This window comes from Delphinus delphis, chromosome 2 (genome assembly GCF_949987515.2).
Source record: "Delphinus delphis chromosome 2, mDelDel1.2, whole genome shotgun sequence".
In the NCBI taxonomy this organism is placed as follows: Eukaryota; Metazoa; Chordata; class Mammalia; order Artiodactyla; family Delphinidae; genus Delphinus; species Delphinus delphis.
The window spans coordinates 13,571,202-13,599,059 of record NC_082684.1 but is presented as its reverse complement, the minus strand read 5'-3'; the positions used below and the strand labels follow the sequence as shown (position 1 = coordinate 13,599,059).

General features: G+C 37.7%; 1 protein-coding gene across 2 annotated transcripts in view; it reads right to left on the bottom strand.

Annotated features, from left to right (window-relative positions):
* Positions 1-27,858, bottom strand: part of RPS6KA5 (ribosomal protein S6 kinase A5) — a 182,518-nt gene that overhangs the window by 95,928 nt on the left and 58,732 nt on the right. Inside the window, exons 2-3 of one of the 2 annotated variants that reach the window (XM_060004043.1) lie at positions 24,858-24,929; positions 7,688-7,906 (exon numbers count right to left, since the gene is read on the bottom strand). In XM_060004043.1, the coding sequence (XP_059860026.1) occupies positions 7,688-7,906; positions 24,858-24,929 (291 nt within the window). The remainder of the gene's footprint in view (positions 1-7,687; positions 7,907-24,857; positions 24,930-27,858) is intronic. The other variant, XM_060004044.1, reaches the window with a different exon arrangement.

The following is a 27,858-nucleotide window of genomic DNA, read 5'->3' as shown; positions in this document are numbered from 1 at the left end:
AACGGATAAGTGACCTGCAAGACAGAATGGTGGAATTCACTGCTGCGGAACAGGATAAAGAAAAAAGAATGAAAAGAAATGAAGACAGCCTAAGAGACCTCTGGGACAACATTAAACGCAACAACATTCACATTATAGGGGTCCCAGAAGGAGAAGAGAGAGAGAAAGGACCCAAGAAAATATTTGAAGAGATTATAGCCGAAAAATTCCCTAACATGGGAAAGGAAATAGCCACCCACATCCAGGAAGCACAGAGAGTCCCATACAGGATAAACCCAAGGAGAAACACGCCAAGACACACAGTAATCAAATTGGCAAAAATTAAAGACAAAGAAAAATTATTAAAAGCAGCAAAGGAAAAATGACAAACAACATACAAGGGAACTCCCATAAGGTTAATAGCTGATTTCTCAGCAGAAACTCTACAAGCCAGAAGGGAGTGGCATGATATACTTAAAGTGATGAAAGGGAAGAATCTACAACCAAGATTACTCTACCTGGCAAGGATCTCATTCAGATTCGATGGAGAAATCAAAACCTTTACAGACAAGCAAAAGCTAAGAGAACTCAGCACCACCAAACCAGCTCTACAAGTGCTAAAGGAACTTCTCTAAGTGGGAAACACAAGAGAAGAAAAGGACCTACAAAAACAAACCCAAAACAATTAAGAAAATGGTAATAGGAGCATGCATATTGATAATTACCTTAAACGTGAATGGATTAAATGCTCCAAGCAAAAGACACAGGCTTGCTGAATGGATAAAAAAACAAGACCCATATGTATGCTGTCTACAAGACACCCACTTCAGACCTAGGAACACATTCAGACTGAAAGTGAGGGGATGGAAAAAGATATTCCATGCAAATGGAAATCAAAAGAAAGCTGCAGTAGTAATACTCATATCAGATAAAATAGACTTTAAAATAAAGAACATTACAAGAGACAAGGAAGGACACTACATAATGATCAAGGGATCAGTCCAAGAAGAAGATATGACAATTATAAATATATATGCACCCAGCATAGGAGCACCTCAATACATAAGGCAACTGCCAACAGCTATAAAAGAGGAAAGCGACAGTAACACAATGATAGTGGGGGACCTTAACACCTCACTTACACCGATGGACAGATCATCCAGACAGAATATTAACAAGGAAACACAAGCTTTAAATGACACAACAGACCAGATAGATTTAATCAATATTTATAGGACATTCCATCCAAACACAGCAGATTACACTTTCTTCTCAAGTGCGCACGGAACATTCTCCAGGATAGGTCACATCTTGGGTCACAAATCAAGCCTCAGTAAATTTAAGAAAATTGAAATCATATCAAGCATCTTTTCTGACCACAATGCTATGAGATTAGAAATCAGTTACAGGGAAAAAAACGTAAAAAACACAAACACATGGAGGCTAAACAATACGTTACTAAATAACCAAGAGATCACTGAAGAAATCAAAGAAGAAACCAAAAAATACTTAGAGACAAATGAAAATGAAAACACGACGATCCAAAACCTATGGGATGCAGTAAAAGCAGTTCTAAGAGGGAAGTTTACAGCTATACAAGCCTACCTCAAGAAACAAGAAAAATCTCAAATAAATGCTCTAACCTTACACCTAAACGAACTAGAGAAAGAAGAGCAAACAAAACCCAAAGTTAGCAGAAGGAGAGAAATCATAAAGATCAGAGCAGAAATAAATGAAATAGAAACAAAGAAAACAATAGCAAAGATCAATAAACCTAAAAGCTGGTTCTTTGAGAAGATAAACAAAACTGATAAACCATTAGCCAGACTCATCAAGAAAAAGAGGGAGAGGACTCAAATCAACAGAATTAGAAATGAAAAAGGAGAAGTTACAACAGACACTGCAGAAATACAAAGCATCCTAAAAGACTACTACAAGCAACTCTATGCCAATAAAATGGACAACCTGGAAGAAACGGACAAATTCTTAGAAAGGTATAACCTTCCAATACTGAACCAGGAAGAAATAGAAAATATGAACAGACCAATCACAAGTAATGAAATTGAAACTGTGATTAAAAATCTTCCAACAAACAAAAGTCCAGGACCAGATGGCTTCACAGGTGAATTCTATCAAACATTCAGAGAAGAGCTAACACCCATCCTTTTCAAACTCTTCCAAAAAATTGCAGAGGTAGGAACATTCCCATACTCATTCTATGAGGTCACCATGACCCTGATACCAAAACCAGACAAAGATACTACAAAAAAAGAAAATTACAGACCAATATCACTGATGAATATAGATGCAAAAATCCTCAACAAAATCCTAGCAAACAGAAGCCAACAACACATTAAAAGGATGATACACTATGATCAAGTGGGATTTATCCCAGGGATGCAAGGATTCTTCAATATATGCAAATCAATCAATGTGATACACCATATTAACAAACTGAAAAATAAAAACCATATGATCATCTGGTTTTAGATGCAGAAAAAGCTTTTGACAAAATTCAACACCCATTTATGATAAAAACTCGCCAGAAAGTGGGCATAGAGGGAAACTACCTCAGCATAATAAAGGCCATATATGACAAACGCACAGCAAACATCATTCTCAATGGTGAAAAACTGAAAGCATTTCCTCTAACATCGGGAACAAGACAAGGATGTTCACTCTTGCCACTATTATTCAACATAGTTTTGGAAGTCCTAGCCACGGCAATCACAGAAGAAAAAGAAATGAAAGGAATACAAATTGGAAAAGAAGAAGTAAAACTGTCACTGTTTGCAGATGACATGATACTATACATAGAGAATCCTAAAGATGCCACCAGAAAACTACTAGAGCTAATCAATGAATTTGGTAAAGTTGCAGGATACAAAATTAATGCACAGAAATATCTTGCATTCCTATACACTAATGATGAAAAATCTGAAAGAGAAATTAAGGAAACACTCTCATTTACCACTGCAACAAAAAAGAATAAAATACCTAGGAATAAACCTACCTGGAGAGACAAAAGACCTGTAGGCAGAAAACTATAAGACACTGTTGAAAGAAATTAAAGACGATACAAACAGATGGAGAGATATACCATGTTCTTGGATTGGAAGAATCAATACCGTGAAAATGACTATACTACCCAAAGCAATCTACAGATTCAATGCAATCCCTATCAAATTATCAATGGCACTTTTTACAGAACTAGAACAAAAAATCTTAAAATTTGTATGGAGACACAAAAGACCCCGAATAGCCAAAGCCGTCTTGAGGGAAAACAACAAAGCTGGAAGAATCAGACTCCCTGACTTCAGACCACACTACAAAGCTACAGTAATCAAGACAACATGGTACTGGCACAAAAACAGAAATATAGATCAATGGAACAGGATAGAAAGCCCAGAGATAAACTCACACACCTATGGTCAACTAATCTATGACAAAGGAGGCAAGGATATACAATGGAGAAAAGACAGTCTCTTCAATAAGTGGTGCTGGGAAAACTGGACAGCTACATGTAAAAGAATGAAATTAGAACACTCCTCAATACCATACATAAAAATAAACTCAAAATGGATTAGAGACCTAAATGTAAGACCAGACACTATAAAACTCTTAGAGGAAAACATAGGAAGAACACTCTTTGACATAAATCACAGCAAGATCTTTTTTGATCCATCTCCTAGAGTAACGGAAATAAAAATAAACAAATGGGATCTAATGAAACTTAAAAGCTTTTGCAAAGCAAAGGAAACTACAAATAAGACGAAAAGACAACTCTCAGAATGGCAAAAATATTTGCAAATGAATCAACGGACAAAGGATTAATCTCTAAAATATATAAACAGCTCATGCAGCTCAATATTAAAAAAACAAACAACCCAATCAAAAAATGGGCAGAAGACCTAAATAGACATGTCTCCAAAGAGGACATACAGATGGCCAAGAAGCACATGAAAAGCTGCTCAACATCACTAATTATTAGAGAAATGCAAATCAAAACTACAATGAGGTATTATCTCACACCAGTTAGAATGGCCATCATCAGAAAATCTACAAACAACAAATGCTGGAGAGGGTGTGGAGAAAAGGGAACACTCTTGCACGGTTGGTGGGAATGTAAATTGATAACAGCCACTGCGGAGAAAAGTATGAAGGTTCCTTAAAAAACTAAAAAATAGAATTACCATACTACCCAGCAATCCCACTACTGGGCATATACCCAGAGAAAACCATAATTCAGAAAGACACAGGCACCCCAATGTTCATTGCTGCGCTATTTACAATAGCCAGGTCACGGAAGCAACCTAAATGTGCATCGACAGACAAATGGATAAAGAAGATGTGGTACATATATACAATGGAATATTACTCAGCCATAAAAAGGAACGATATTGGGTCATTTGTAGAGACGTGGATGAATCTAGAGACCGTCATACAGAGTGAAGTAAGTCAGAAATAGAAAAACAAATATCGTATATTAACACATATATGTGGAACCTACAAAAATGGCACAGATGAACTGGTTTGCAGGGCAAAAATAGAGACACAGATGTAGAGAACAAGCGTATGGACACCAAGGGGGGAAAGTGGCGGGGGGTGCGGGTGGTGGTGTGATGAATTGGGCGATTGGGATTGACATGTACACACTGATGTGTATAAAATTGATGACTAATAAGGACCTGCTGTATAAAAAAATAAATGAAATAAAATTTAAGAAAAAAAAGCTGGTTACAAATCCTATGTACAGGACAATTTCACTTTGATGAAACATACATGCATGCAGACACACAGACAAAAAGATCTAGAAGGATACACTAGGTAATAACAGAGAAATATATGTATAATGAGGTAAACTCTGGGTAGTGAAAATATATGTTTTCTCTTCTTATTTTTGTTTTCCTATAGCTTCTATATGCATATATATGCTTTTGTAGTAATAAGGCAGTTGTTAAAAATATGTTTTTAAAAAGGTCTATTGTGTTTACTTATTCATCAGAGCAGAAGGTCAGCTGGATCCCTGAAAAGCTTGACTTGTAAATTCTTGCTATTAACCTCTAACAGTACCCCAAAACTAGATAAAGTAAGTTAATCAATAAGCCTTTAAAGACAGTTATGGGCTGAAACTGTCTCCCCCAAATTCATATATTGAAATCTTAACCCCCAACACCTCAGAATGTGACTGTATTTGGAATCAAGGCCTTTGAAGAGATAATTAAGTTATTAAAATGAGGCCATTAGGGTAGGCTCTAATCCAATCTGATTCCTGTCCTTACAAGAAGAGAAAATTTGAACACAAAAAGGGACACCAGGGGTGTGAATGTACAGAGGGAGGACCATGTGAAAAGGCAGCAAGTGGGGGGCCCTCTGCAAGCAGAGGAGAGAGCCCTGGGACAGACCTTTTCCTTATGGCCCTCAGAGGAAACCAACCCTGCTGGCACTTGAGTTTAGACTTCCAGGTGCCAGAACTGAGAAAAAAGAAATTTCTGTTGTTTAAGCCACCCAGCCTGTGATGTTTTGTTATGGCGGCCCTAGCAGACTGAGACAGTACTTGGAGAACTGACCTAGCGTGAGTTCTAAGCACTGCAAACAAATAATGGAACAGTAAAAACAGTTTATAGTAATGTCCTGTTGAAGATTTCTCAAAAGTTTTGTCTTTAAAGTCAAATAAGGACTTCCCTGGCGGTGCAGTGGTGGTTAAGACTCCACGCTTCCACTGCAGGGAGCACAGGTTCAATCCCTGGTCGGGGAACTAAGATTCCACATGCCACGCGGTATGGCCCCCCCCAAAAAAAGTCAAATAACAACTACAGACATGCAACAAAGAGAATGACAGTAAACATATCCACATGGAGAGGAGGCAGAGGGCATGCTTTCTAAACGCACTGCCAAACAATGGAACGAGTTCACTGTCTACATTCTACTCGTGAGCTGGCACAAGAGATGGGTTTTCTTACCTTGGTTTGTATTTATTTATTTGTGGGTCACTGACAAAGAGCAAAAGTAATGAAGAGCCAACAACAAAAAAAGCAACATTATCAAGGACTATTTGTTTTTTAATCAGATCCAACATATTTCACTCATCTACTTTTAAGTTAAAAATATCAGGCTGGCCAAAAGGTTCCTTCAGTTTTTAAGTAGAAATGAAAGACACATTTTTTATTTTCACCAAGAACTTTAATGAACAACATATTCACTGAACCTTTTGGCCAACCCAATATTATTTATAAACTATACTATTACAATAAACAATTTTTAGAAGATTGAGTCCAGTTATGGTCAGAAAACAGAAAAAAGAGAGAAGAGAGAGAAGCTGTGGTGTGGTGATGCAGAGGCCAGGAGTTTGGGTTCTTACTACTTCTGGCTACTACGATCTTATGTCCCCTACAACCTACTGGGTAAAAATACAGAAGGAATTATATTTAAAAATCAGTAAATAACAGCTGAGCAGATACACACGGGGGCAGAATGAAGGCCTGAAACAACAGGCAGATGATAACATTAGTGGAGACTCTGACAGGACGGGAGAGACTGTGGCCTGTGTATGAAAGATTTGGGATGGTTAGTTGACGGTAAGCACTGCAAGATAGGCCTGAAGTGTAACTTCATGACTCAAAAAGTGAATGCAATTTTAGGCATCACTAATAAAAGTATAATTTTCAAAATGAGAGCATTCGATAAAGTTGCCAAATACCACTAGTAATCAAAGAAAACAGGAGCACTGTTGGGCAGACTTTGAAATGAGTCAGATCTGAGTTCCAATCTTTATTCTCAAGCTTATACAAGATACGTGACTGCAGGAAATGCAGCTTCCAGAACCTTCAACATCTCTAATGAGAGGACTCTGGCAGTGTTGTAGGGGTGAGTGATATTGTGGGTAACACCTAGTGTGGTGCTGGCACACTGAAGGCACTCAAGAAACAGCTAATGCTCACAGAGCACTGTGTGAAATTCTACCTCATCTAATTCACAGAAGAGATCAATAACAGGGGATTATAATACATAAGTGCAAATTCTCAAAAGAACGGGACTAAAACTATAACAGAAGAAATAGTCTATGATGGAAGAGTATAATACTCTAAGTACTGCCATGTAGGAATAGAAAATGGTACAACTTTTCTGCAAAGAAATCTGGAAATATGCACAGAGGACATTTCCAAAGTCCATATACAATGGTCCAACTCTGGGAAAGGAAAGGATTCAGAAAGTGTCTGTGGGGAGAAACGGGAGTGAGCAAAGGGCTGACTGATTAGTGGGTATCTCCATGAAAAGCAGGTTTATCACCAGAAAAACAAAGCATCTCTAAGAATAGAAATCTTTTCTTTTTCCTAATTACTGATTTCCATAAATATCCCTTGTTGGCCCAAACTTGTACGTTACTAGGAATTGTGGCCCACTTTCCCACTCAGCTCAGCACATCTGAATGGAAGACACCACCCAGGGAAGCAGCCACCCAAATGACTCAAGTGTTTTAAGATTAATAAAGGAGTGTGGAAGAGAAGTACACAAATTCCTTCAGGACGGGAGGTCCCAAATCCAGAGCAATTCATGATGTTCAAGGAAATGCCACCACTGAGAGAGGAATGAAAGTCAAAAGATTTCATTTCTTCTAAGTCTGAAGTATGCTTCCTTTTGAGTGCATTACGGCACAAGACCCAAGTTTTCGTAAAATGTCAAAAGTCTGATGAGAACTGACACTTACCTAAAATGAGATGAAGTTTGGTTTCTGTCTGGAAAGCATAGTGCAATGTCACCAAAAACGGCGACTGCCTGATGTGCTCTAGGACCTGTCGTTCTGTCCTTGTGTGCTCGGTGGTTTTGGCCTTTTGAACTATTGTTGCCTTTTTCAAAACTTTCATGGCATACAGCTTTCCAGCATCATGACCACTTATTTTACGAACTAGAAACACTTTTCCATAAGCTGAAAATGAAAAGAAAAGAGAAAAAGAGTTAAAAGGCTACACAGGCAGAGTGGTAATTTAGTCAAGTTGAAAGTTACAATGCACAAAGGAACACTCTTTGAATGAAAACGTATCCTTAGTGCTGTTTCCAATAGTTCTTTGATATATTTCTTCAATTTTATGTCAGACATATTTCTAGGTCTAGGCCTCAATATTTACATATCTAATCACTGATGACAAAGTTATGCTTTCAATCTTTTACTGTTATTCTCTCCTCAGTATTTTTAGCTGTAGGAAACTAGCTCTTATTATGGTCAATTAACCACTAGGTTTTGCTGCTGTTGTAAACAAATGAAAATAGTTAAGAATCTCAAAAAACAAAAAATCTCATACACACATATAAATTAAGTACCTCAAGTACTCCTCTATACTTATTAAAAAAGTCTAAAGCAACATAAGCTGACATTATATAAACAAAAGAGATCTTCAGATGTGAAAGACATTAAAAGACCCTAAATTGCAAGCAGTACCAACAGAAGCCCCTTTACATCTCTGGGCAGTAATTCACAGGTTAGTGGGTCAACCTCGCCACATTCTCCCTAAGTGAGGGCTCAGTTGGGCAAATCCTGTGTGGAGTGCCACTACCCTAGGTGAGGCATTGGGGCCACATGGATACTGTGCCCAGAGCAGGTACCCGCGTTTATTTCCCTAGGGAAGTGGGAAGAGGGCACGAAGAGGTGGGATGAAGGAGGAAGGGGAAGGCAGGCAAAAACCCTGAGAGGGAAGGGGTAGGCCCCCAATTCATCCCTACGAGGTATAAAGGCTCTTCTCTTCTCAAAATGCAAACACCTCCTGGGATGGTTGAGCCCAGTCCCACTTTTGAAGTTAAGTGCATTCATCAGACCATTCTGGAGTTGGTCTGAGTTCTGACCCAGTCTGGTGCTTCCGTAGACCCTGCCCACACCTCGACAGTATTTAGCACAAAATCCTATTCTAATCCAGCCACTAGACCAAGAGAGCTTTAAGGGAAGGGCTCTTGTATCTTGGCTGTTATTTGGTTTAGTACTTCAGGAAGTAAATGAGTGCCGACCCAAGATGTACAACAGACAAAGAACGGCGGTGGTGCTCCTGAGGAGGGAGAGAAACAACATTCCTCAAGGACTTGGCGATGCAGTCTCCGTGCTAAATATACTCCACACAGTGATTCACTCACTCCTCAGAACAGCCAGTGAAGTTGGTACTTTCAGTAATTCCATTCTGCAGATGAGGAAGCAGATTCAGAATACTTAAGGAAGCGGCCAGAAGACTTGGGTAAAAAGTGACAGAGCTGATTCAGATGAAAGCAGTGTGATTCCAGGGACCACACGCTTAACCATAAATGAATTTTTTCTTTAAATAAGAGAGATTCTTCTTCGGTACTAGAAATTGGATGTTCTGGATTTTAATAAAACCAACACCGTAAACATGCTGAACACATTCTGGGATACAGTAAAAAGTTCATAAAAGGTTTGTGTAAATAAAACAATTATAGATTGAGAGTTTAGTAAGGCAGAAGTGAACCAAAAAAGCAAATGACAGCTTTTAGAACCTAACAAATTAACCTAAGTATACAAATGAAAAAAGTTAATCTATTCAAAAGCAGTGAAATGAAGCTAGAGAATATTCTAAAGCAGAGTACTATACCTTCCATGGAGTAAGGCACTATAAAAACCCAGAAGAAAGTCAAGTCCTCTGTAAGTACGGGGCTTTTGTGTTCCTACACACATGGCACCTGCTCTAGATTCCTGTTCTGAGATTCCTATCTCCAGAGTGCTGTGGTCCTTAGAAATTATGTTATCCATCTATCTTCTCCAACAAAGAAAATCTTTCTACAACGTCATGGAAAGATGGCTATGAGCTTCTTCCCAGTGCTCACGTGTGTCTTTCAGTCCAGGTGCTGACCAATGTGGCAGATGGACCGCAGGGTGTTAGCATCTAACAGCTGAGTACCTGTCAGGCACTTCAGAGTTGGATTACTTCATTTGATTCTTCTCACATCCCTACGAGGAGGTGAGGATGACCTCCACTTTACAGGTGAAGAAACTGGAGCGTAAAGGAACTGGGTCCCTTGCCCAAGGCCATACTTGCCCATGTGGCCTGACTCCTGAGCCCACACTCTGAGTAGTACTCCAGCTAGCTGCCTTCCTAAAGTGAATGACCTCACAGGCAAAGAAATTAGGAACCAGACATTAAAAAGAAGTCACAATACAGGTTAGGTGTTCTAATGGTGGAAAAGACACAGTACTACTACTTCCAAGTAGAGGAGGTTTCATAAAGTCGCCCATTTTATTGATGGGGTGATCTAAATATCCAAAAAATACGCCTTACCTTGAGTGGGAACAGGCCTTCCTACAATATTCATCCGTTATCCCTTCTATACCTTCTGGACTTACAAAAAATAATATTACTCTTCTTTTCTAAGATAATTTGTAAAATATTTAAAAATACTATTATGCCATCTCATCCAAGCAAAATGTTATTATTCCCTAAACCAATCTAAAAGTAAATGACTTTAAGACTTTGTACCACTAGGAGGTGCCCTATATGTGTTCCGTGAGTTTGTAAATACTTTTTCTTTGATTTCTTTCCTATTACCTTAAAAACGTCATGTATCACTCCAAATAAATGTAAGGTAGCAAAGGACGCTAATGTATGTGGGCAAATAATATAAAATCATCCTTAATGCCACGTTATACACTGTACAGTCAAATAATAAACAGTCATCCTCCTGCCATGTGATGATATCCAGAAGTTTTCCAATAATATGAGCTAAAGACTACATATCCTGCCTTTACCATTATTTTTATCTATCAGTAAAATGTCGGGGGAAAAAGTATGATGAAGCTCACAAATCTTTTGATTTTACTTTTATAATTTCCATGATTAATTAAAGCTATGGTACTTCTATCACAAGGTACATGCCAATAGATGCTTACGACAATAAACTTCAAGGAGTGCCTCACAATGTTCCAAGCAACAGATATTTCAGATAAACAGGATCTTACTTACAAGTAGGCTGCTTAATGAAACAGAGTTTGTCTCCAAACAGCGTTTTTTGAAGCACCCATAAGGCTGCTTATCACATTGCAAAAGGGGAAGAAAACACATTCAGTGCTGGAGAGACCCTGAAGAAGCCACCTTCTCTGATTGAGCTGGTTTGCAGATTAGTACAGAGGGAGAACGTGAAGGAGTCCTTCTGTTGAGGAGTGCCATCCAGTCCAGAACCGCCTACACGTTTTCCAATATTTTAAGAGGGGCCACTGCAACTGAACTTGGTGGCAATATTATTTCCTTTTAGTCTGTAATGAGATGAATGACTACCTTGTTGTGAAGCCAACTCCTGGCTTTCGTTCACTGTGTGCTGATGTTGTTAAAGAATTCCTATTTTGAAAGCATCTTTTGGAAACTGCAAAAGCTACCAATGGTGGAAACTCTTTTGGCCGAAAAAGGTAAACAGTAGTACTTCCTGCTCAGATGGAGCCCCTAAAATGGATGTTTAGCAACACAGCTGGGATTTGCTGCTTAGGTAAAGAGACCAAGCTTCAGGCTTCAGCATAACTCTAATTTCAGCATCAACATGCAATGACTTCAGACGCACTCCCAGCAATCTTCACAGAAGCTGTGTGTACTGCTCTGATCTTATCAATTTCTCCAGAGCCAGGGCCTTTCCAAGATACTCTGTCAAGAAATGGGAGCAGAAGAGGGCGTGGAGTTCACTGGTTTCCCAGAGGACAAGGCTAGCAGCGCTTGATGGGACTTGAGGTAGAAGTTCTACTTAACAGATTGAGGGAAAGTAAACTCTAAAAATAAATGACAAGAAGGATTAATTCCTGACTTAACTTGACAGACACCTACGACCATATGAATGAGGTAAATCTTTCAATTCAGGGCCCAACAGACACTGTTCTGGATGTTACCGATAACCTGTGTGCTCTTACAGCTGCAGGTTATAGCAGCCGTTTCAAAGAGAGGACTGGATCCAGACAACCACGTAAACTTTTCCAAAGCTGGAGGAAGAATTCCATAGGTTGGGGGGCAAACTACAGATACCTTACAAAGGTCATTTCTGTTTAAACTGAAATATGGATTTAGAATCCTAGTCTACCTGACACAGCGCAATGTTGCCAATGGTCTCAATGGTTTGATGATAAAGGAAATCATGTAAAATGAACTAAACGCAGTGTCAAGGGGAAATGTCTAGTTCCCTTGGACTAGGTCTCAGTTTGCTTTTCCACAGGTGTGACTCTTATTCCATTGGCCACAATGATCATTATGAATCAGGTTTTTAAGCACGTGTTGTCATAACAGAAAAATTAAAACGGACTGATGGTTTTAAAACAAGATGACATTCATGCTGCCACATCATAAGCCACTGCACGATATCAACTACTTTTTCAAGCTAAACAAAAAGCAGCCTTCTTGCTTAAACTTATTTTGAGCATAATTAAACTGATTTTTTTCACTTTATTTGTAAAGTCTGAATTCATTAAAAAAATTTTAGGAAGTAGCCTTTATCTTGGCATGAAAATGATGAGATCAATTTGTTAAAAAAGTATTTTTACAGTCTGTCTATAAAAGCAATCGATTTACAATGCCATATAATTAAAAGCAAGGAAAATCTGTCTATGTTTACATGCATTATTCTGGAGAAAAGGGTTAAGAACTAGAAGGCCTCTGGATTAATTCCTCCGGTAGAGTGCTTATCCAGGACACGCTGTTCCCATTGGGGTCCAAATGCCCCACCACTGCGAGCACTGTTTTCTGTCACTCAAACTTGTATTAATGCTGCTTACAACTCTATACATTGTACACTCTGCTTAACCAGCCATGCCACACTTTGTGTTCAATCCAACCTTGTAGCGTAAATTACTGTACTCAAACTACTGCTTTAAAAAAAGTATGGCAGAAACTCTCTTGCGACTTCCCCTTAGACCACTCCCAACACTAACTGGCACTCCCCTTCCGGTTATAAAACACTGCACTGCACACTGATGCCTATAACCAGTTCACACGTGCACTGACTGCTGTCCCCACGCCGTTCGGCTGTCTGCTTCACACCAGTCACTGATACTCGTTGCCTTACTTGTGTGTGCCTGTTGTATACGTTATTCTTATATAATTTAACTATATATTACATAAGCCACTGAAATGTAAATGTGAAAGAAAAGAGAAAAATGAGGTTAAAAGCTTTGAAAGAACTACATAAAGGCAAGACGCTTAAGAAAAAAGAACTGTTGAAAAATTAGGTGTGGGTAAAACAACTATAAAAGGCTAGGGGAAAAAATTGTGAAAATCTAAAAGGATTCTGTATCCAGATCACTTCAAATGCGTCTGGTTCTCACTCCATTTTAAGGAATTGGAAACTTAATTTTAGATGATGCATTATAAGTGCGGTTTATGCAAAACAAACCATTATTTAAGAACTTACTCTCAGAGTCTTGTGCCTACACGCAAAGTGAATATATACTTATATATTTTAAGTGAAAAGTAGTATGTCCAAAGTACATATTTATATATCCTTTTAAAATGATATTCCAGTTTAACCAACTTCTTCTGATTAGCCACAAGTACCAGTCATGTCGTATGTGACGGACTCCACTACCTAAAGGATCATATTCAATGGTGCTGGAATTCATCCCTCTCTCACCCTTCCAGAATAAGGGAATCTTTTTTCTTTACCTTTTTCTTTGATATTGGGGTAGAGTTGATTAACAATAGTTTCAGGTGTACAGCAAAGTCATTCAGTTATACATATACATGTAGCTATTCTTTTTCAAATTCTTTTCCCATTTAGGTTGTTACATAATATTGAGCACAGTTCTCTGTGCTATACAGTAGGTCCTTGTTGGTTATCCATTTTAAGTATAGCAGTGTGTACATCTTAATCCCAAACCCCCTAACTACCCCTTCCCCCAACCCTTCCCCTGGTAACCATAAGTTCGTTTTCTAAGTCTGTGAGTCTGTTTCTGTTTTGTAAATAAGTTCATCTGTATCATTTCTTTTTAGATTCCGCATATAAGCAATATCATACGATATTTCCCTTTCTCTGTCTGACTTGTTAAATCAGAATCTTGTTAAAGAGTGACTTGACCACCAACCATACTAGCTCTGCCTCTCAGCTTGTTTTCATCCTCAATCTGGTAAACATACCTTTTGTGTTGTCATCTAAATTGTTGATAAAAATATAACCCTTCTCACTCAAAATACTTGATTTCCCATTACTCTTAAGATAAAAAGAATCCTTAATATAACCTAAATTATCTGGCTTCTACCTACCTCTCTCCACCTCTCACCATCTCATTTTCTCACTCCTTCAGACATACAGCCTTTCCTGACTTCTCAGACTAGCACAGTTCCTCTAATTTTATACTCTCATAACACCCTGTCATAGAAATTGTCAGAAACATGAGTTTTCATTTACTTGTGTGATTGCCTCATTGTGTAGCTTCCACAGGACTGTAAATTCCACAAAACCAGGGACTATGTCCAGTTTTACTCACTTTGTATCATTAGCAAATTCTAGAGTTGGCACACTGTAGAAACTCAAATAATGTTGAATGCATAAAAAAATAAACAAGATAGCAAACAAAGAAAGAGCTCTGTAGCATATAGCCAAATACCCTCTTCTCAGTTGACAATTCTGATCTAAAGTTGAAGGTGGGTCTTTAGGAAAAGAAACTAACAGTGCAAATCTGCAGTACAGAGCTATATAGCTCACCCACTCTTTCCCTTTGGAGAAGGAGCAATGGGCTTTCATGAAGTAATCACCTTTAATTTGGGTATTAAATATGATTCCTGACAACACTCCCTGGTGAAAGTGAGCTCAGGAAACTTAGCTGCCACCACTGTAGAAAAGGAAAATATCTTAACATGGTGACATCTGTATCTGGCCACTGCTTTGTAACCTGCCACAACTACATAAGAACTGATTACAGTGCCTGGCCACATCCCTCTCTCATAGATAATTTAATTTGAGGAAAGATTTTTACCTTTCCACATGTGACATGAACACTGACAATCAATTCACCTGCCTTCCCCTCCATCTTTCCCTGTAGAACTTCATTCACCCCAAGTCAGCAGGGTCAGAAATGGAACCAAACAAGAAATACTCTCTTGGAACTCTACATTTCACTTGTCCTGCCCTTGGAAATTGGTACCCTTGTTAATAGGCCAGCCAAACATACATGGTAAGTAATGCCAGGGCAGTATATGTCAAGCCCCAGGAAAACCACCATCACTGAAAGGGTTCTCAGAAGAGCAGCTTCATTTCAGTATTACCACAGCACAAACAGTACACAAAAAGCAAACACTCAAGGGGTTCAATGGTGAAACCTGACTGACCATAATCTGGTACTTCTAAAGACTCATCTGAAATATCTGATAAATTAGACCTCAGAGCTGAAAAGAAACATTACTGTCCATCCCAGTAATTCTCTAAAATCTACCCTGTGTTAAGATAGATGGACAGAAATCACCTCACTTGGACCAAAGTAGTAGATAAGTTCTATTCAGACACACACTTTAGTGAATTGAGGTTTAATCTTCTGTGTGCCACTTTTTAAAGAGACTATATACAATAAAATTATGTTTTTTTCAATAATATCTTCATATCCTTTATCAAAGATGCTAGTCTCATGATCTTATTTACTGACCACAATAAAGGAGCCATTTGATAACTTCAGCACTTGTTAAAAGTCTCTCTAGACCAGTTTTTTTTCAAACCGTGGGCTGTGACCCATTAGTGGATGATAATATCAATTTAGTGGGTCCAACCAGCATTTGGAAACTAAAATACTAAAAAAGAACTGAATATACTAAACGTGTTTCATGAAACTTCTGTCCCCCCTTTAGACACACACACATGTGTAGGTATATGTGAATGTAAACAAGTCTAAGCACATGACAGAGGAAAAAAAGACGGCAGTACAGAGCAATGGCTAAGAACATAGACTCTGGTGCCTGACTGCCTGGCTTTGAACCCTAGATACGCTATTTAGTAACTGTACTGTAACCCTGGGCAAAACAGGAAACACAACTGTGTCTCAATTTCCTCATTAGGGACAGTAATAGTTCTTAACATCATACAGTTTGGGGATTAAATAAATTAATGTAAGGATCCAGAGGAGGGCCTGGCAGATAACAAACACTACAGAAATGTTAGTGGAAAAAAAGTGTGTGTATGTGACTGCACGTCTATACACATACATAAATACACATACTGAAAAGCAATACAAAAATGTACCTATTTTGTCCTATGGGTAATAGTCAAAAAAGCTTGAAAGCTACTGCTCTAGATGAATTTATATGCCTTTCCTTTTTAAAAAAAATACAAATTATGTAGGCCAAAGAACTTTCCCTTTATACCCACCTCCTAGTAAACTCAGGGTTAAATTCAGGACTCAATTGCAGTGACTATGTCAGCCCAGATGTCTATAAAATCTATTTCACTTTCCTATTATCTTTGCTTTTGCTCTGTTTTCATCTGTTTTTGTTTTCTCTCTTTTTTTTTTGATTCCTTATCCTTTTTTCTATCTTTGAAAACACCCTTAAATCTCTTTTTGAAAGTTGGCAAATTTTAAATGTTGAAAGTAAAATGCACTTCATTTTACATATTTATCAAACAGAAGCACTGATTCCTAAATTCTTTTATAGAATAGATATCTTAATTGCACACTAAATTCCAAATACTAAAAAAAACTCCACATAACTATAGAACTAAGTATTTCAACATAATTTTAAAATAAAAAGTGAGAGAGTGTTATGGACATATATACAATACCAAATGTAAAATAGATAGCTAGTGGGAAGCAGCCACAGAACACAGGGAGATCAGCTCGGTGCTTTGTGTCCACCTAGAGGGGTGGGATAGGGAGGGTGAGAGGGAGACGCAAGAGGGAGGAGATATGGGGATATATGTATACATATAGCTGATTCACTCTGCTACACAGCAGCAACTAACACAACATTGTAAAGCAATTATACTCCAATAAAGATGTTAAAAAAATTTTTTAATAAAGTAAAATAAAAACAGAATTTGAGCCATTTAATACAACCATTTTTTTTTTTTTTTTTTTTTTTTTTGCGGTACGCGGGCCTCTCACTGTTGTGGCCTCTCCCGTTGCGGAGCAGAGGCTCCGGACGCGCAGCCCCAGCGGCCACGGCTCACGGGCCCAGCTGCTCCGTGGCGTGTGGGATCTTCCCGGACCAGGGCTCGAACCCGTGCCCCCTGCATTGGCAGGCAGACTCCCAACCACTGTGCCACAAGGGAAGCCCAATACAACCATTTTTAAAGTTAGCCCATTGCCAAGATTTGTAACATCATAAAAACAAAATGTCTAAGATTAAGAAAGGTAGACTGATTAAAACAGACTATTCTTCTAACATACAAGGAAAAGCTGTGAACCCAAAACATGCTTGATTAAATACACAGATGCTAAAGGCAAACAAGAGACACAGTAAAAGCACATGAAATCATAGGTGGTAATTTTTATGAAAGAGACTGAGGTAGGCCATTTGTTTTAGGTATAAACAGTTATATCCTCTCTAGAAGATATATAACACCGAGGATCTGGAAGAGACTTAATAAAAGTGCCAGGATTCTAGAAGTAATCCAGTTTAAGTTCTTAAACTAACCAGGGCCATTTGACTCATTTTCTTAATTACTTTGAATGGTCAAAAACCATTGTGCAGCTGAAATTAGGACCACGAAACCAGTGCATTTTCTCACGGATGGTGTTAGCATCTAAAAAAAGGACTTAATATGTGAGAAGGCTGAAAATAAAAAATAGTTACAGGAATGATTATCTATGGATTCCATTTATGCATACTGTATTAGCTTGAATAATTACAGACTAATTGTATAATGTCTTCTAGATCAGCACTTTTTAATTTCGGAGAAAGCACTAAGACAGTACATGCATTAGTCCAGCTAATAACTGCATGTATGTATGTGGCCGCGGCCGACTCCTGACTATCTCCACATGGATGACCCACGTAATCCATATGGCATTTCTTATCCCTGGTCCCAGATGACTTGAAAACCGGAGATTCTGGTCCATCAGGAAAGAAGAAAAAGCCACAAAAGGAACCATGTCCCACTGTGAGGTCTAGACTTGAATTGACTACCCATGGAATGTGATTACCAGAGGACCTTACTAAAAGGAAAATACGGGAAAACAAGGAAATAAGGACCAAGAAGCACATTCATAATCATTCTGTTTATATCTCAACCAACAAGCTATTTGAGTACAAAAGGCGTGCCTCCTCACTCTTGCTCCAAAACTTCCCAGGGTTCAGGCTGAACCAAAACCCCAGCTTAGACCACGTGCTGCTTAGGCTCTTCCTCTGTCCTTGCTACTCCCCTCACTCTCTCCTGAGAGCATTCCTGCAATAAATCAAGTGTGCCCAAATCCTTGTCCCAGGCTCTGCTTCTAGCAAATGTGACCTACAACAGCATCAGGAATAAGTCAAATTGTACTTATACTAGGCAGACAGTGTCAACCAACATGTTCAAATGGAATCGCCTTTTGATTGTGGTATAAAACATCACAAACATTTGACCTCTAAGATTTCCTTAAACACTGTAGGCTTACACTGAAGCAGAAGGTATAGTGGGTACACACAGATGCAAAATTATAAACTTTTTTGAATGACAATTTTGACAATTTAGTGAATACAGGCTTTTAAAAGTACTATTTTAATAGGGATACTTTCCAAACACCTAAGCAAACACCAAATGACAAACGATGACTAAGTCATAATACTGTTTAAAACAGTCTTTATATGCCTCAACCAAAGTTTTTTTCCCTTTGATCATAGGGCCAAAAAGTAGCTGTGTCTTTAAGCTGCCTAGTGCAATTCCTAGCACCATCTAGTGGCAAATTACCCAGAAAAAGAAACGTGTCTTATTTAACAAATAAGATATGTTTCTGAAAAGTCTGTGGTAAAAAAATACATACGTACATATTTTAAAAGGCTGTCTTGTTGGGGATGATTTTCACAGAGTCTGGGACCAAGGAGCAAAGACCTATCAGAGTTAACATTTCAAGGATGGCACTTAGGCTGGGGTAAACAACCCAATAATAATCTCTCCTACTGGATAGTATTTCCACAGAACAGCTTGCAGCATCTCCTGCTGATTACATGACCATCCCCCGATCCCCAGCCAAAAATAAAAACAAAAAAATAAAAATCCACAGGATAAAGAAAAAGTAACCTTCTTACAAGGGCACCAGGGACTGAGGAAAACACAAATGGTTGCTGCTCAATAGACATTATGGGAGGCAAGGCCTTTTGAATCTCTCTACTCTGCCAGCACTCATTTGAAGATTTCATAAACCCAGAAATAAACATTAAATGAAGGCCATATTATTCAATTTTCAAGTTTGTATGTAATATATCCTTTTTTAAAATGCTCACCACTCTTTCCTCAGCACCCAAACAGTACTTGCCTCTTAATAAAACATGTGAATGAATGAATCCCAAGAGCAATGGGAATGAAGTGAAAGGTTTTAAATAGGGAAGTGACATGATCAAACTTATACTTAAGAAAGATCACTCTGGTTGTAGTATGGAGAACAGATTAGGAAGGAACAGCCTGAAACCCGGAAGATCTTTTGGTAGTTGCATGTCCCTATTTATTGCTGGACATATTTTAGGCTTTACAATAAAATATTTGTTAAGAAATGACTATCACTTATGTATCAAGCTAATCTGAGACATTGGTAATGCATTATACTAGCTCTTTTAGAAGGTGGCCTTCTTTCCCTTTCAGATATATAAATAGGTAAAATTTATATCGCATTTACCATATGTCAGGCAATCTAAATGTTTTATTACTCATTTTATGCATATTTTAGCATAAGACTGTTAACCTAACATACAAAAGGTTGTTCAGAACCTAAAATGTTGGAGTAGTTAAGAGAAGAAAACAAAGAAAGAAACACAGTCTTCATTTGACATGTTATTTTGAAGGTAATATACAAATCCACTTTTTAGAAATGCTAATAAAATTTCAACTAACATCACTTATGAAATATTTGTTAGATTTTTATTATTAGAAATATAACTTTAGTTGAAATTTCTCCCAGATATGCTAACAAAGTGACTACATGAAAGAACTAATAGGGTTTCCCTGGTGGCGCAGTGGTTGAGAGTCCACCTGCTGATGCAGGGGACGCGGGTTCACGCCCCGGTCCGGGAAGATCCCACATGCCGCAGAGCGGCTGGGCCCGTGAGCCATGGCCGCTGAGCCTGCGCGTCCGGAGCCTGTGCTCCGCAACGGGAGAGGCCACAACAGTGAGAGGCCCGCGTACCGCAAAAAAAAAAAAAGAAAAGAAAAGAAAGAACTAATAATCTATCCTTAATAAGTCCTAAATAATTTTGTTTTTCTAATTTAGGGTGCAGCTTTAAAGTGGAGTTCCCTGTTGAATAAATAACCGCAACTGATGGTTACTTAGCAATTGGCAATTCATATTGATTATCTCATTGATATTATCACAACATTGTGAGATAGGTACTATTAACTTAGGCCAATAGGCACTTAGGCTCACACAGTTCATGCGATTTACCCAAGGAACACCAGTAGGCAATGATGATGTCAAGATTCAAACCTGAGTCTTCTAAGTCATCCTTGATATCCAAGTACGTCACAACTATGAATGCACCAAAATTAGAAGAGAAAAATCAACTCAGCTGCACCCTTTACAGTTACAGGACAAAATTTATCTTTTTTGCCATAATGACAAAAAATCTCTGAAGTACAGATCTAGTATGAGGAATAAAGAAAATTCAAAGAGAATACATGTTCCACTTCATTAAGCATCAGAATTACGAGTAATGCACACAATGGGTACATTTAAAGACTTTCTTCTCTACTTAGACAGATGTCTCAAAGAAAGCAAAATCGTTAAAAGGAAGGCAGTAGAAAAGGAGAGAAATTAGAAAGAATCATTACTCCCATAAGCAACAAAATTTCATCATGACAAAATAATTCTAAAAGATGAACCAAAGATACTTCCTGAATTTGGGAGTATCAACCTCAAGAACAACACTAGAGACAAAAGCATGAATTATATACTTGTTAGACTATTATTATACTTCATACTGTTATGGGCTATGGGGAGGGAGGAGGGAAATAGGGTTGGAAACATATATAAGGATGATCTTAAGAGTTCACAATCTAGAGGAAAAATATAGCAGATGTGAAGGAAGATTCAGAGAACCACTCACTGCCATTTCTCTACCAAGGACTTTCAGTGCCACAATTCAGAGAATGAAGCAATTCAGAACGATTCGGATAGGTGGAAAAGAGAAGGAGAACTAAGGTAGGGGAACAAGATAAGGCAGGGCCTCAGAGGATGGGAAAGTACACATTATTATAGGGGAGTAAAAGAAAATCAACCAGACTAGTAAGTAGGTGGAATATTGGGGTAACTGGAGAAAAAATACAGAGCTAAGCCTGAAAGTAAGGCAAGAATTTGGACTTGAATAATAACTAGGAAGAAAGCACTATAAGTTCTGAAACAGGAGAATAGCATGATAATGTTGAATTTTAATGAGGCTGCATATTATTTATAACAGAATATGTATAAAATGCATAAAATGGAAGAGAGAACTTGCAAAAAGACCAATTTTGAAAACCTTAACAACAATCCATGTATAAGGTAATATGAGCCACGGCACTAAGAACAGGAAAGGTAAATCCAAGGGTCATTTTGAAAGAAAAATTATAGGATTTTGTGAGAAACAAGAAAAAAAGTCAAAATAGAGAAGGATCAAAAATTATTTCCAAGTTTCTAGCTCAGGAAACTAATTAACAAGATTAGCAATAGATCAAAAGAAACAAGATAGCTGAAAAGATATAAATCAATACTCTGAGTAAAAGAGAGATTTTTTCATGAATATTACATGTATTTAAGTATGAGATCAAAAAGTAAATCTTTCATTTTCCAATATTCTACAAAGTCTTCAAGATATTGGATGAATAGCATTTTTTCTGGTTCAAAATACATAAAACTTAAATCATCAGAAGAGTTCTCAGTTTCACTTCCAAAGAAAGCCTGACATGACACATAAAGACATCTGATGAGGCTTTTCTATTATCCTAAGTAGTTCTGGAAAAAATTAGCTTAAAAAGGTAATGAAACTGAAATTTTTGAATAAAAATTGAGATTTTATTATATTCATAATAAAAGTTTCCACCTACTCCATTTAGTCATCAAAACTGTGATTTTAAATACAGAAACACCTACAATGACACTTCTTAGTTATTCCATCTTCTCATAAGAGCAAGAAACTGTCAGCTGACGAAAAGGAAAAGCAATATCCATGGCTAACAAGAGACCAGTTACAGGAAGAAGCATGAAATGAAAATGCAAGTAAAGCATTACTGGTAAACTCTTTTCTCACCTTTGCAGAATTATCTTAAAGATCTGCCTATGATAGAGCCACTGAAAAAGTTGAGGTAAATAATGAGACAAAGTGTTATATATGTTGAAAGAAAACACATACAAGGTTTGTCTTATAAATCTGATATTAAATTTAAAATGTTTTTTAATTAAAAGAATTTTTAACTGACCTGTAATTTTTCTTCCTCATACTCTGTGTGTTTTTGGAATCAAGGTTATACTAGCCTTATACAATGAGTTGGAAGAAATAATTCCACTTTTTCTGTCCTCTGAAAGAATTTGTGGAAGATTAGAATTATCTATGCCTTGAATGTTTGGCAAAATTCATTTTTGAAACTGTACCAAGTGTTTTCCTAGCAGGAAGATTTTTACTTACTGACCAATTTCTTTAAGAATTATAGGACTGGGCTTCCCTGGTGGCACAATGGTTAAGAATCTCCCTGCTAGTGCAGGGGACACGGGTTTGAGCCCTAGCCCAGGAAGATCCCACATGCCGTGGAGCAACTAAGCCTGTGCGCCACAACTACTGAGACTGCGCTCAAGAGCCCGCGAGCCACAACTACTGAGCCCGCGAGCCACAAGTACTGAGCCCATGTGCTGCAACTACTGAAGCCCGCGTGCCTAGAGTCCATGCTCCACAACAAGAGAAGCCACTGCAATGAGAAGCCCACACAGCGCAATGAAGGGTAACCCTCGCTCGCCACAACCAGAGAAAAGGTAGCACGCAGCAACAAAGACCCAACACAGCCAAAAAAAAATTAATTAATTAAAAAAAGAATTACAGGACTATTCAGGTTTTCTATTCTTTTTTCAATCAATTTGGTCTTTTACACATTTCAAGATTCACGTGCATGTTAAAATTTGAGGAACACTACCTCAGACCACTAAATTCCTATCAACGCCCAAATTATGTGCTATTTTTGTCCAATATTTCAATTTTCTTTTTTTAACCCCACAAATTAGACATTTCAACTATGGTTTTACACAGTCAATATTGTTTAGATCTTCTTTATTCACCAACACTTTTTTCATCCTAGAATCTCTCCTGAGATCACTTTCCTTCTCCCTAAAATTATATCCTTTAGAAATTCTTTTAGTGAGGATGTACTGGTGGAAAACACACTAGCTTTTGTGTGTCTGAAAATGTCTATTTTGCCCTCACTTTTGGAAAACAGTTTGGCTGGGTTTGCAATTCTAAACTGACAGTTATTTTTTCTGGGCATTTTGTAGATATTCTTCCACTCTCCTATGGCATTCATGCTTGCTGTTGAAAAATCATTTGTTAATCTACTCATTATTCCTCTATAAATATGCCTTTTCTCTCTGGTTGTTTTTAGGGTATTTCTCTGTCTCTGATGTTCATCAGTTTCTCTGATGTATCTAGGTAATAATTTCTTTATACTTGTCTGCTTGGGATTTTCTGTTTCCTAGATCTGCAAATTTATATGCTTAATCAATCCTAGAAAATTCTCAGCTATTATCTCTTTGGATAGGACTTCTCCCCACTCTATTGGCTCTTTCTGGGATTCTGATTAGACAAATTTATATGCTGACAAGACCAGCCACATAATTGGCAGGCTCAATGCAAAATGAAAATGTGGGGTGCCTTGTTCATGAATTATTTAGAATTTCAGAACAGTGAAAGCAGAGCATTAAACCAAACATGAGGCTCTTCTAGTGCAGGGATCTCTGCACCTGCACAAGTCATATGCCCATGAGTTCCTGACTTCAGAGCAGCGAGAACAGTGATAGCAAAAATTGAGAAGGCACAAGGAAGTATAAAGCAGAATATCAAGATCATCTAACAGCTCACCACCCAGGGACAGCCACACGGTTATCATTTTGGTGCACAGATCAGAGATTTTTCTATATATTTACATGTAGACATTTATTCACACAATTTTTATACTATGAAATGGTATATTGTACATTCTCTTCTATAGTCTTTTCTCAAATATATTACGTTATGGAGATCTTTCAAAAATGTTAGTAAATACAGATCATTTCAATCCTATTGTACAGATAACAGAACATATAGATGCATGTTCATTTAACCAAATTCATGCCATTAGGTTTCCAAAGAGTCTTGAATTTTTCATTATTAAAAATGATGAGCATGGACTATCAATAAAGTTGAGCGAGGATTGACTGAATCAATCAGTATAAAGCACTTCACAGAGTACTTGGCAAGTAACAAGCTCTCCATAAATGTTAGTGGTTTTTTTAAAAATATTGTGTCCTGTGTAAAAACTGAATTAATTTACATTCCCAACAGCAGGGTAAGAGAGATTGGTTTTTCTTGATCCTTACCAATTCCTTCTTTGTATTTCTTTACCAATTCCTTTAAATTTTGCCTTTTGTATTTCTTCTATGAATGCTTTGTTCACATTCTTAGTTCTCCTATTGGATTCCTTATGTTTTTTAAAGATTAACTGATTTCTGTATTGGGGATATCAATCCTTTGTCATAAGGATATCAAGTACTTTTTTTTCCTGAAAAAAAAAAAAAAAGAATTAAGACTTACCTCCAGTTCCTAGGACCTTTAGGAGCTCGAAATTTTCAATCCCCACCTTCTCTGCATGTCCTGTTAAATTAGCTAAAAAAGAAAGAGAAAAAATAAATAATTAAGGGCATCAGCAATAGGAGGGGGCCCACAAGGGCTTCTGAGGTACCAGCAGTGTTTTATTTCTTGAGTTGGGTGGTTAAACCAGGATTCACTTTATAATTATTCATTAAAATGTACAGCTATGTTCTGTGTAATTTTCTGTATGTTACATATTATGATAAAATGTTTTTTATTTAAAAAAATTTTTTAAATTACTGATTTGTTTTTGTGGGGTTTTTTAAAAAAACTTTTTTTGGGGGGGCTGCACCGGGTCTTAGTTGCAGCACGTGGGATCTTCGTTGCAGCATGTCGACTCTTAGTTGTGGTATGCAGACTTCTTAGTTGCGGCATGCAAACTCTTAGTTGCGGCATGCATGCAGGATCTCGTTCCCTGACCAGGGATGGAACCCGAGCCCCCTGCATTGGCAGCGCAGAGTCTTACCCACTGGGCCACCAGGGAAGTCCCACAATAAAACTTTTTTTAGAATTTAGTAACTATATAACATTTGTATCAAAGGTTAATATAAAAATAAAGTGCTCTACTTTATCAAAATAAAGACTCTCTAAAAGTCTAAAAGTCTAAAGTCTTTAAAAATAAAGACTCTTGGGGCTTCCCTGGTGGCACAGTGGTTGAGAGTCTGCCTGCCGATGCAAGGGACACGGGTTCGTGCCCCGGTCCGGGAAGATCCCACATGTTGCGGAGCAGCTGAGGCCATAACAGTGAGAGGCCCGCATAACTCAAATAAATAAATAAATAAATAAAGACTCTACTGACCAGATAATCTGAAAATGAACACAAATTCTAACATGTAGATAGATATGTAGTAGAGAGAAAACTGGACAGATTTAGAAGATGCATTCATTTATTCAAACAAATATTTACTGATTATAAATGCCATTCCCAGGCTCTAGGCTGGACTCCACTCCCATTTCTGTCACCAAGCACTTGAACATGATGTAGCCTGAACTGATTACCTGACCACCCTGCATCTCAGTTCCCTCATCTTTGAGGTGAAAGCACTGGTCTCAGTGAATTCTAAGATCTCTGCCAGCTCTAAAATTCTAGGACTATGTTTAAAAATATAAACTCTTCAAAGACATATTCTGTAGTAAATAAACAAAATTAGGATACCTTATAAATGAGCATTTTCAAGAGCATACTCCAGTGAATTCTGATCCTATCCTATGAAGTGTTAATAGGTGTTATGTTTGGGGGGAAGGTGGGGAAAGAGTGCTCTGGTTGAATAAATTTGGAAATAGCTTAAACAAGGTTTAACAAGTTTCTTTAACACTGAACCTCACAGATCCTGCACCATAAAAATATGCATGTGGATCTTCAAGATTGCGATACTTATATTTGACATATTTATTGGACCACGAATTACTTTTTATGGTAATAACCTATTCATATGGTATGAACCAGCATTCTGTGATAAGAAAGACATGATTAAGAAAGGCTTGGTCCAAATCCTAGTTCTACCATTTAAAAGCTCTGTGACCTTGAACAAATTACTTAATTTCTCTGTGTTTCATATCCCTGGAGTGTAAAATGGGGATAATAAAAATTCCTACCCTCAAAGCATATTGGTGTCTACAATTTACTTTGAAATGTATTTTTATTGGGTTGGCCGAGAGGTTTGTTCGTTTTTTTCCGCAAGATGGCTCTAGTAGCACTTAGTTGTCTTTAACTTCATTCAAAACAGTTTTGTTAGATTGAATGTGACAGCTGTCATATCAGCGTGCATTTAAAAAAAGACATTAAAATTGGTGAATTTTTGTGTAGCCATTTTAATACTGAAGATGGAAGAAAAAAGCAACATTTTCAGCATATTATGCTTTATTATTTCAAGAAAGGTAAAAACGCAACTGAAACACACAAAAAAGATTTGTGCAGTGTATGGAGAAGGTGCTGTGAATGGTCAAACGTGTCAAAAGTTGTTTGTGAAGTTTCGTGCTGGAGATTTCTCGCTGGATGATGCTCCATGGTTGGGTAGACCAGTTGAAATTGGTAAGGATCAAATTGAGACATTGACTGAGAACAGTCAACATTATAGCATGTGGGAGATAGCCAACATACTCAAAATATCCAAACTGAGCACTGAAAACCATTTGCACCAGCCTGGTTATATTCATCGCTTTGATGTTTGGGTTCCACATAAGTTAAGTGAAAAAAACCTTCTTGACCGTATTTCCGCATGTGATTCTCTACTTAAATGTAATGAAAACGTTCCGTTTTTAAAACAATTGTGATGGGCAATGAAAAGTGGATACTGTATAATAATGTGGAACGGAAGAGATCGTGGGGCAAGCGAAATGAACCAACACAAACCACACCAAAGGCCGGTCTTCATCCAAAGAAGGTGATGTTGTGTATATGATGGGATTGGAAGGGAGTCCTCTATTATGGGCTCCTTCTGGAAAACCAAACGATTAATTCCAACAAGTACTGCTCCCAATTAGACCAACTGAAAGTGGCACTCGACAAAAAGCGTCCAGAATTAGTCAACAGAAAATGCATAATCTTCCATCAGGATAATGCAAGACTACGTGTTTCTTTGATGATCAGGCAAAAACTGTTACAGCTTGGCTGGGAGGTTCTGATTCATCCACAGTATTCACCAGACATTGCACCTTCGGATTTCCATTTATTTTGGTCTTTACAAAATTCTCTTAATGGGAAAAATTTCAATTCCCTGGAAGACTGTAAAAAGCATCTGGAACAGTTCCTTGCTCAAAAAGATAAAACGTTTTGGGAAGATGGAATTATGAAGTTGCCTGAAAAATGGCAGAAGGTAGTGGAACAAGAGGGTGAATATGTTGTTCAATAAAGTTCTTGGTGAAAATGAAAAATGTGTCTTTTATTTTTGCTTAAAAACTGAAGGCATTTTTTGGCCAACTGAATAAAAAGATGGATTGATGG